At 40.5% G+C, this 12,094-nt stretch overlaps 1 protein-coding gene across 1 annotated transcript in view; it reads right to left on the bottom strand.

The window, feature by feature from the left end:
• The window catches only part of PAPSS1 (3'-phosphoadenosine 5'-phosphosulfate synthase 1), a 168,553-nt gene that overhangs the window by 12,432 nt on the left and 144,027 nt on the right, over positions 1-12,094 (bottom strand). Inside the window, exon 11 of the mRNA XM_006881106.1 lies at positions 9,133-9,362. Coding sequence (XP_006881168.1) covers positions 9,133-9,362 — 230 coding nt within the window. The remainder of the gene's footprint in view (positions 1-9,132; positions 9,363-12,094) is intronic.

Below are 12,094 nucleotides of genomic sequence, written 5' to 3'. Positions count from 1 at the left end.
CAGATTGTTGATAAATCGTCCACCAATCCTGACCCCACATTTCTCCTCATAGAGCCCAGCCTCCCGGATAATCTGTTCTGCATATAGGTTGAAGAGGTACGGAGATAGGATGCATCCCTGGCGTACGCCCTTCCCAATTTATCCCAGTATATACTGCAAGAAAATGAGAAATGAGGCTCAAACGAAAACTTGTATACCAATGTTCACAGCAGCAGTATTCATCATCGTAAGAAGATAGATACAGCCCAGAAGTCCAACCACAAATGAAGGGACTGAGAAGTTTTGGTACATTCCCGCAATGGAATACTACACAGCACACAGGAACAATGATTTTGTAAATTACTACCTAACTTGGGAGGGCCTGGAAAGCATTATGCTGAGTGAATTAACTCAGTTTTACAAGGACAAATACTGTATAGAACCATTATTGTAGAATGAGTATGAGGATCCAAGGTGGGAAGGAGGGTGGAAATAGAGGGGTGAGGATGGGGGAAACAGGGTGTTAATCACAGTGTTGCACAATTTGATTAAGTGGGTGGGATGAAGGAAATGGGAAGGACCTTTTGTGAAAAACAATGTATTCAAACATTGTAAATAAACTAGAATGTAAAAAAAAAAGCAAAGAAAACACACACACACACACACACACACACACACACAAAAGCAAAGATTCTCACCACGGAGCCAACTGGCAGCATCATTATGGATGGTGAAGAGATTGAGATTGTTAATAGTTTTAGTTTGTCTATTTCCATAATCAGCACTCTTGGTACCAGCAGCCAGGAAATCAAGAGACGAATTGCACTGGGGAAGTCAGCTGTTAGGGACCTCTTCAGAGTACTAAAGAACAACGATGTCACCCTGGAGACTAAGGCGCACCTTGTCTAGGCCATAGTCTTTGCAATTGTGTGCTCAGAGAACTGGACAGTGACTAGGGATGATAGAAAGAGAACTGATGCCTTTGAGCTGTGGTCCTGGAGAAGAGTGTTGACTGCTAAGAGAACAAACAAGTTCGTCCTAAAGAGGGTGACAATGGCTGTTCCTTGGAGGTAAAGATTCTGAAGCTTCGTCAGACATACTTTGGGCATGTTGCAAGGAGGACCAGTTCTTGGAGAAAGACATCATGCTTGGGAGGGTGGAGGGACAGTGCAAGAGAGGAAGACCATCAATGAGACAGATCGATTCAGTGGCTGGAGTAATGGGAGTAGGTGTGTCAGAGACAGTGAGGTTAGCACAGGATAAAGTAGGGTTTAGGGCTCTTGTACGTAGGGTCGCTATGAGTACTAAGTGACTCAATCGCACAGATCAACAACATGTTAATAATCTGAATCATAAACGTGCACTTATTAACTCCCGTTCAAAGAAGAGCTCCAGTGTTACTGTACTAAGAAAATTACAAGGTCAATAAATTATCTTTGTGTTTGTTTTTATTATCTAAAGGTATGGTTTCAATGTTAGAGTCTCCAAGCTAAATTTCATTAAGTTAATCAGAGCTATATGAAACTTTCTAATTCCTAAATGGGAGCTCTGGTGGCCTTGTGGTAAGAAGCTGCTTGAAACCGCTAGCTGTTTCACAGGAGGAGGATGGGCAATCTCCAAATGCCCAGGTGGAGGACGGAAAATCTCCTTCTGAGTGATTTACTGCCTCAGAAAACCACTGCACCAGCTATGAGGCAGTTCTGACTCAAAGTCCCACAACAACAATAACTTTTCATAATTCCTATCAATCTTCAGGAGGCCTTTCCCTTCCATTAAACCTTGTCTAACACTCATATTTTAATCAATATCTTAAATGTTTCACTGTCATCCATCACTTCCAACTCATAAACACCCCAAGGGCCAAAACAGGATGGTCCCATAGGGTTTCCAATGCTGTACCTTTACAGAAGTATAGATCTTTAGAGAAGTAAACTGCCACATCTTTCTCCCAACAGGCAAATGATGAGCTCAAATCTCTGGCTGCTTGGGTAGCAACCAAGTGCTTAAACCACTAAGCAACCACGCCTCTTTAACATAATCAAAAGCTATTACTAAATCATCAATTACATAAAACCTGGCATGGACTATGTCCATTAATCAAGCATAAGACAACTTTGTATGTGCCTAATTAATAACTGCATTTTCTCACTACATCAAAGACTAGTCGCCTTTCCACAAAATTTCAATCACTTTCCAACTTACTTCCTTCAATTTAATTAAATGTGAACACAAATATAAAAAGTTAGAAAAATAAAGCGCTTTTAAATCTTCCCAAGTAACAACTTGAGATTTGTTAACCCCCCAAAATTCCAAGTAAATGAGCTACTCATGAAACTAATATAGAATTCATCTTTGGAAAATCTTATGAGAACTGATGTAATTATTTAGCTTTTGAATGATTAAAAGAGAGATTTAAAGCAATACTGCACAGATTTAACAAAACATGAAAGTTATCTAGGGCTTACCAACATATTAGTCAACTACATACAGATGGGTTTTAGGATCCTGCATGGATTAAACCAGCTGATCATGCAGAGAGACCACAGTGACAGAACGTGCTAGCACAAAGAGCAGCATTAAAGAGAAGCTCCCCTCCTTTCAGGAAACTAAATCATCAAAATGGACACTCATCTAAGATTTAAGTATCTGGCTACTAGAAAGAGGGTCTGTTTCTCTCTCTTTACTGTCCTGTGACACTGTCACTCTAGTGATTTAATTAAGTGGGTAAAGAGTTTCACTGCCAACCCAAAGGCAGCTGGTTAGAATCCACCAGCTGCCCTATGGGAGAGAGATGGGGAATCTCCTCTCTTGTGATTTGTTGTTGTTCTGTCCTGTGGAGTTAGAGCTAACCAACCAGCTGGTTTTTAGAGGCAGTTGATGACTTGTGAGGAGACTGCCCATCCTCCCACAGAGCAGTTGTTGAATTCGAACCCTGTACCTCAGAGATTGTAGTAAAGCTTCTTAACCACTAGGTCACCAGAGGATCAGCTACAACTCAGTTCTGACTCAACATCACATAACAAATAACAGCAGTAACAACCCACTTCTCAGGTGACACAAAAGGTAAGCTTAGGGATGACTAGCAAAAGGTTAGGGTTTTGAATCCATTCATAGGCATCTTAGAAGATAGGCCTGGTCGTCTGCTTGCAAGAAGTTACAGCCTTGAAAACTATGGAGCACACATGGGGTCACTATGAATGGGATTAACTCGACAGCAACTACCTACAGCAACGTGCCACTCTAAGTACAAGACCAAGTACAAAGCATCCCGTATGCAACATAAATAAATGCCATGCTGGGAAGGAAGCCAAGAGTTGCCTGGCCCAGCATTCCACCTCTGATACTGAATGTTTTATAGAATTACAGGAACGCACAGAGACCCTCCCTCAGGCATTCTCAGTTGGAGAACATATTAAAGAATTACCTCCCTCCAGACCAAAGAAATTAAAATTTCGGGTGGTAGCACAACAAAATATTAACTCCAAATGGGCAAAAATTATACCTAGTACTTTTTCATTTTTCTTTAGTAATTTATTTGTATTTTTAGCTACAAATATATTTGTGGCAATATATTTCACAGTTCACTAAGAAGAATTACTTTTTATGGAAATTTTCTTTTTTTATTTCTTAGAAAGTTCAAAGGCATCCCTGTGGATAAAAGAAACAGATTAGTCCCTAGAAATAGAAAAAGTCCATTCACAACTCGTTAGGACACAGTCCTTTGTAGTTGCCTTTTTTAGACAATGAGATTATGATTGACTTATAGATTCTTAAGGAAAAATACAATTCAGAACTACATGTAGCTATTGGCAAACTCTGATTTAGTACAAGGATATAAATGTTCTAATATGTTGACTATATTATCTTGATATGGACTGCAAGTATGATGGAATCTGGATCACATTTCTATTTTTCAGAAAATATAGTTTATAAGTTCATTTATACTTGCTCATATTAATTATGTAAGCCGTTTCTGTTCAATCTCGTAAGATATCTATAATGACACAGGTCATCACGCAGAAAAGCTTGCTAGCATCTTTGTTGTTGTTAGGTGCCATTGAATTAACAAATAGTGACCTATGAACAGCAGCCTAGAACTCTGTTCTGCCTGTTCCATCATCATCATCTCTCACACATTTGAGCCCTCTGCTGCAACCACTGTGTCAATCTATCTCATTGGAGGTCTTCCTCTCTTTTCCTGACCCTTCCTCTTTCCAAGCATGATGTCTCTTTCCGAGGGAATAGCCTCTCCTAGCAACAAACCCAAACTATGAGAGACAAAGCTTTGTCATCTTTGCCTCCAAGGAGCACTCTGGCTGATTTTTGCTAAGACCTTATCTGTTTGTTCTTTTGGCAGCCCATGGGATATTTAGTACTCTTCTCCAAGAATACAACTCAGAGGCATCAATTCTTCTGTCAACCTTATTCTTGCCCAGCTTTTAGATGCCTAGCAAGATTGAAAAGATCATAGCCTGAATCAGGCACACCACAGTCTTTACTATCACTGCTGCTCTTAAGTATGCTGGAGAGGTCCCTAACAGCAGAACTGCCCAATGCAATATGATTCCTGATCTCCTAACTGCTAGTACCCAGTGTTGATTCTGGCTTCAAGCAAGATGAAATCATTGCCAACTCCAATCCTTTATCTATCATGGTGTCTACTGGCCCAGTGAGAGGACCTTTGTTTTCTTGATGTTGAGATGCAATCCACACCAAAGGCTGTAGTCCTTAATCTTCTGCAGCATCTTAAAGGTGTGTATTTTCTCTTCTAGATTATTTGCCATTAAGTGAGAAGTCAACAAATTGTGCAATTCTCCCTATTCATGTTTAGAGTAGTATTTCTTTGTCCAGATAATTTACTGTTTTCTGTCAATAAAAGTCTTACTTTTTACCACTACCATTGAAAAGTGGATGACATTCAATGAGGGAAGAGTCAGCAGTATTCAGAAATAAAGACTCTATTATAAAATATCATTGAGAAATGGAGGAGAGCTCTCAGACTAAGAGGTAATGATCAACTTTCCATTAATACTTTTCAAAGGATGTAGCACTGGTAACACATGAATAAAAAAATTTCTTTAGTTCTACTTACTGAATATGAATTATAATTTCTACTTCGATATTGTTATGTACTGTGAGTTGAAACTGACTCATAGCTGACCCTCCAGGAGATTTTCAGAGGCAGTAAATCATATGAGAGGAGACTGCCCATCTTTGTCCATGGGGCAGCTGGCAGATTTGAACCACTTGCCTTTGAATTGGTAGTGTAACTCCTTACCACTAAGCCATCAGGGCTCCCTAATTTTCCACTTTGTTGTTACTGTTGTGTGCCACTAAGTCAGAAGCAACTCATAGATGACTGTCGAGCAGGTTTTCAGAGACAGTAAATCAAATAGAAGGAGACTGCTCATCCCTTTCCCATCGAGCAGCTGATGGATTTGAACCACATGTCTTTTGGATTGCAGCACAGCTTCTCACTGTTAAGCTACATGTTGTTGTTAAGCACCATTAAGTCGACTCTGACTCATAGCAACCCAATGAACCATGGCTCTGAACCTTGCCACATTCTCAGCCAACCTCACCATCTTTGAAACACCTGATCCAACTGCCACAGGCATTGTGTCAATCTATCTCAGCCAGGTTCTTCCTCTCCTATCCTGACTATCTTTACAAGCATGATGTCCTTCTTCAAAGACAGATTTCTACTGTCAACATGGACAAAGTATGTAAGACGGAGCTTCAAAATCCTTGACTGCAAGGAGCAACCTGGTTTTACCCTCTCTAGGGTGGACCTGTCTGTTCTCTTGGCAGTCCAAGGAATGTCCACTACTCTTCTCCAGCACCCTAACTCAAAGATGTTGATTCTTCTGTCATCCTGCCAGCTCTCAAATGCAACTCAACTCAGATGAAAGTAACTTAGAAGACAATGGCCTGGATCAGGTGCCCGTTAGCTTCTAGACTGACCCTGTTGTTGTGTGCTGTGGAGTTAGAATCGACCCATAGCTTACCCCCAGGAGGTTTTTCATAGGCAGTAAACTGTACTCTGGAGCAGATGGTGGATTTGGACCATGTGCCTTTGGGATTACATCACAGCTTCTTACCACTAGGCAACCATTTTCCATTTTAGACTATAGACTAGAGCTCCCTACTTTCCACTTTAAGGGAACTAAATAAACAGACATAAATTTTACTGAATAAGAGTTAATGAACAAAACAATGCATCTGTACAAAAACTGACTTAATATGGAGAAGTAATGGAATGCTATAGAATGGAGAAAGAACCACAGATTTTGACTGACATAAAAATCACCTTATCCACTGTAAATGGTTTGCACACATGAAGAATAAGACGACATTATGGCTATCAAGATTACACAGCAACAATGAGACTACAATCATTCACTTCTGATTTTCCGTAGCCTCACACCGCCAATTTTAAACTCATAGTGTATACTGTTGTTATTAGAATCCACCAGATTGGTTCCAACTCACAGTAACTCCACGTGTAAAAGAAAACCCTGCCCAGTCTTGTGCCAACTTCACACTCTCTGCTGTGCAGTTAAGCTAATTGTTGCAAACGTCTCTCTTTTCCGCAATCTAGGTTGCGTCAATGCAGGTTGTTGATGCATCTCCCTCCAATCCTGATGTCACATTCTTCCACTAACTCACTATACCAAAAACAGACCATATTCTGGAACCATTTAAAGAAGTAGCATAGGATCAAGAATCAATGGTACTAAAGGAAGATGTCCAAGCTGCACTAAGGCACTGCAAAAAATAAGGCTCCAGAAATTGACAGAGTATCAGAAGGCTGAACTTGTTGCCGTTACTGTATATGTCATGAAGTCAGAATTGACTCATAGCTGACCTTCCCCACGGGTTTCAGAAGCTATATTGCACAAAGAATCTCCTGGAGCAGTTGGTGAACTTGAACCACCTGCCTTTGAGTAGGCCATGCAATTCCTTAACACTAGGCCACCAAAGCTCCAAGAAGTTTGAGCAGGCGTGGTGAAAAGATGCAACTTGGACACAACCATTCTGATTTTTAAAACATGCAATATACACTTGATAATGGTTATGAGAAACCTGTACTTGGACCAAGAGGCAGTCATCAGAATAGAGCAAGGAAACACTAAATGACTAGGGATGACAGAAGGAGAACTTATGCCTTTGAGCTGTGGTGCTGGAGAAGAGTATTGAATATACTATTGACTGCTAAGAGAACAAATAAGCTTATCCTAGAGAGGGTGAAAGCAGAAGCCTGCTTAAATTCCATCTGACATACTTCGGGCATGTTGCAAGGAGGGATCAGTCCTTGAAGAGGGATGTCATGCTTGGGAGGGTGGAGTAACAGAGCAGGAGAGGAAGACCCTCGATGAGATGGATTGACTCAGTGATTGGGGTAATGGGTCAGAGAAAGTAAGGGTGGCTCAGGAGAGAACAGGGTTCAGAGCTGTTGTACATAGAGTCATTATGCGTCACAGGTGACTTGACAGCACATAACAACAAGAACAACAACAACAAGAAATTCTCATTCTTTGTAATGTTAGCTTTTTGTTGCTGTTAGGTGCCGCCGAGTTGAGTACAACTCATAGCAACCCTATGAGCAAAAGATCTGAACCTCGTTCTATCCTGCACCATCCTCACACTTCCTGACACACAAGAGCCCATTGCAGCAGTCACCGTGTCAATCCACCTGGTCGAGGGTCTTTCTTCTCCTTTGCCAAACTTCCACCCTTCCCAGCATCGTGTCCTTCTTTAAAGAACAGTCCCTCCTCGCAACATGCCCAAAGTATGTGAGGCGAAGCCTCATTATTCTTGCTTCTAAGACACTATGGCTGCACCCTCTCCAAGATAACATTTGTTTGTTCTTTTGCCAGTCCATGGGATATTCAGTACTTTTCTCCAACACCTCAGCTCAAATGCATCAATTATTCTTCTGTCATCCTTATTCACTGTCCAGCTCTCAGAGTCATAGCAAATTATCAAAGGGACTATGGCCTGAATCAGGCTCACCATAGTCCTTAAAATGACATTATTACTCCTCAATAATTTGGAGAGGTCCCTAACTGCAGATTTTCTCAGTGCAATGCATCTACTTATTTCCTGACTGCTGGTACCAATGGTGTTAACTGTGGATCCAAAGAAGAAGAAGTTGTTGACAGTTTCAATCTTTTCTCCATCATGATGTTGTCTACTGTTCCAGTCAAATGCCTTTGCACAGTCAATAAAACACTGGTCAGTATCTTTCTGGTATTCTCTTTACATCATTACCTTGTGTTATACATTGTGTCCTACCAAAATATGTGTAAGAATCCTAACTACTGTGAATGAAATCCTTTTGAAATAGAGTTTTCTCTGTTTCTGAGTTCAAGTCAGTGTACAGTATATCCTAAATGTAACCACTTCTGAGTTACACAAAAAAGCAGATAAGACACAGGTAGGCACAGAATGGGAAACACAGATGCTATGAAGATTTCCACAAAGCCAGCAAAGACAAAGTATCCCAACAAGGAAAGAATCCACATAGCTGTGATTTGGACCATTAGCCTCCAAAACAGTGAAAAAAATATCTATTCCTTAAAACCATCTACTTGTACTATTTGAATTACAGTAGCACAAGCTACTCCGACATTTTCTTCGTGGTCATTAGGGCATAGGCTCTGGGGACAGCCTGCATGTATTTAACTTCTGTACTGCCATTTATAGGGAATAACAGCATTTACCTCATAAGATGATTGTGAGGAACAAAACAACGTCTATAAAGCAACATGGACAGTGCCTGTCACATTCTGATTGCTCAGCTAAAATCTCTTTTCCTTGCAAACGCTCTAGGTTTACCAGAGCAAACATCGGTATGTCCATTCACAAATTCTATACGTTCATTAAGCTACAGCAGACATGATGAACAAAGGAAATGCCAAAATGGTCCTTAAAGACTTCAAAATGCATGCCTTAGAATCATGAATGTAAAGTCAATATCTTAACTGAATTTCTTTGTATGTTGAGAAATTAAGTTTCTTGAGTTTGACTTTCTCTGAAACAAGTACAAGAAAGCCTGCCATCACCAGGGATGTTGTGAAGAAGAGACAATGCCGGTAGTAGCTTAGACAACAAGGTGTTTGTAGGCTTGGGCAGAGATTGTAAACTTACTGTTCCGCATCATAGTAGTCCATCCGCTTCTTTTTCTTGTTGTAAGCTGCAACTCGAAAGGGAACGATTTCCAAGGTGATTAGACCGGGGGCCATTGTCAGCACTTTGGCACCATGACTCGGCTCATAAAGATCCTTCCCAGTTTCTGGATGAGGCATGCCGGCCGGATCTCGTCCAACAATGTAAAAATTGGCCCCTGCCACCATCCGTGCTCTGCAATGCCACTGGACCTGGAAGATATTGGCATAGTAGATAGTTATAATTTTTATATGACCAAGTATTTATAATGGTGGTTGTTGTTGTTGTTATGTGCCGTCGAGTCGTTTGCGACTCATAGCGACCCTATGTACAACAGCCCTAAACCGTGCTCTATCCTGTGCCAATCACATTGCCTCTGACACACCTATCCCGATTACCCCAGTCACTGAATCAATTCACCTCATAGAAGGCCTTTCCCTCCTGCACCGTCCCTCCACCCTACCCAGCATGATGTCCCTCTCCAAATACCTGTCTCTCCTTACAACATGTCCAAAGTATGTCAGACGAAGCCCCAGAATCCTTGCCTCCAAGGAGTAGCCTGGTTTAACCCTCTCTAAATTGATAATAAATGCATATGATTTGCATATAATCAACATTTAACCACAAGATACTGCAATACCACAAATAAAAGTGGACTATTCCAGAAAAATTTCCAAAAGGCAAATATATGTATTTATGTTACTTACCCATGAAATATGTGAATATGTGAAATATGTGAATATGTTTCTGTGTTTAGGATTTTATGTAGCTCAAACCTTAGTGCTACTGAGTTGATTCTGACTGACACCCACCCACTAAGTCAGAGTAGATCTGTTCCTTCTGATTTCTTGGGTCGTAATTTCAGTAGAAACAAACCGCCTCATCTTTCTTCCATAGAATAGCTCATGAGTTTAAACCATCAACCTTTCAGTTAGCAGTTCAACACTTAACTCACTACTCCACCAAAATTCCTTTTCATAGAACTACTGGATATCATACAGTTAAAAAAAACCCACAATCTATCAGATGCTAGTTGTTGTTAAGCACCGTAGACTTGGAACTGATTCATGGCTGACCATCCAGCAGGTTTTCAGAGGCAGGAAATCACAAGGGAGGAGACTGCTCATCTTACTCCCATGGAGCAGGTGGCAGATTCAAACCACCTGCCTTTGGGTTGGCAACAAAACTCCTTATCACTGAGCCACCAGAGCTTCCTGAGATGTCAGTGGACAGGCTGATGGCTTAGTAAATGGAAGGGGCTTCTGTGGTAATGGTGATGTTCTTTTTCTTGATTTGAGATTGAAAGGTAATAAAGATGGGTTACAATAAAAGCCACAGGAGAAAGAAAAGACCAAGAGGGATGCCAGAAGAGACTCTGAATATTGCACTAGAGCACCAAGAAGCCAAAGCAAAAGGAAGAAATTAAGAGATTAAGGAGCTGAACAGAAGATTTCAAAGGGCAGCTCGGGAAGACAAAGCAAAGTATTATAATGAAATGTGCAAAGGTAGAGTTGGAAAATCAAAAGAGATTAACTCACTCAGCATTTCTGAAGCTAAAGGAACTGAAGAACAAGTTTAAGCCTCGAGTTGTAATATTTAAGGATGCTGAAGGCAGAATGATGAATGATGCAGGAAGTATCAAAATTTCTCAGTCACAAAAAGACAAATAGTGCATAATAACACTGTTATAAAACAGGACTGACCAGGGAGGGGGTTGGGTGGAAATGAAGAAAAGAGGGGATAATGAACATTGCATTGGAATAGATCAAGAAAGAAATTGTTTAAAAGGAATATATAATTAGGCATTATTTGGAGTTGAAAACACAGCAAAGTGAACTGAGGGAGGTGGTGTGGGGGAGAGAGGAAATGATGCAACAATGAATTATTTTTTTTTTTAAAGTGAACTTAGGGTGTAGACAGGAAAATGTCCAATAATGAATAAATTAAAACTTTTCTGTAAACTTTCATTAAAATCACAATAAAAAAACTGAAAAAGGGTGGGGGGAAGAAGATGGAAGGAGTACACAGGGGCACTATACCAAAAAGAACTGACTGACACAGAAGAATTTCATAAAACAGCATATGATCAAGAGGCAATGGTGATGAAGGAGGAAGTTCAAGCTGCTCTGAAGGAACTGGTAAAAAAACAAGGTCCTGAGAATTGATGGAATAACTGACATATTTAAGCAAACAGATGCTACCCTGGACACACTCACCAGTTTATGCCAAGAACTGAAGGACAACTATCTGCCCAAGTGACTGAAAGAGACCTGTATTTAATCCCAGATGTGTAGGCTGGATTTAGAAGACACTGTGGCACTAGGGACATCATAGCAAACATTAGACAGATCTTGGCCAAGAATACTAGATTGACTATACAAAGGCATTTGATTGTTTAGATACTAATAAACTGTGGCTAACTTTGAGAAGAATGTGGATCCCAGAACAGTTACTTGTGTTCATGTGAAACCTATTCTTGGACCAGGAAACAGTAGTCAGAACACAAGCAGGGAAACATTGCATGGTACAGGATCAGGAAAGGTGTAGGTCAGAGATGCATCCTAACTTCAAACCTTTTCAATCTATATGGAGAACAGATCATTCAGGAGCCTGGACTTTATGAGGAGAAATGTGACATCATAATTGGAGGGAGACTCATCAACAACCTGCTTTATGTAGATGATAGAACCTTGCTTGCTGAAACATAAGGACATGAGGCATTTGCTGCAGAAGGTCAAGGACTGTCATCTTCAATATTGATTGAAGCCCAACATCAAGAAGACAAAGATTCTCACCACTGGGCCAACTGGCAGCTTCATGACAGATGGAGAAGAGAATGAGATTGTTAATAACTTTAATTTGTTTGGTTCCACAATCAATACTCTTGGCATCAGCAATAAGGCAATCAAAAGATGAATTGTATAGGAAAAGTCTGCTGTCAGGG

Source organism: Elephantulus edwardii, unplaced genomic scaffold, assembly GCF_000299155.1.
Source record: "Elephantulus edwardii isolate Elephantulus edwardi_28Jun2011 unplaced genomic scaffold, EleEdw1.0 scaffold00012, whole genome shotgun sequence".
NCBI classification, from domain to species: Eukaryota; Metazoa; Chordata; class Mammalia; order Macroscelidea; family Macroscelididae; genus Elephantulus; species Elephantulus edwardii.
This window is presented reverse-complemented; position numbering and strand designations above follow the sequence as displayed.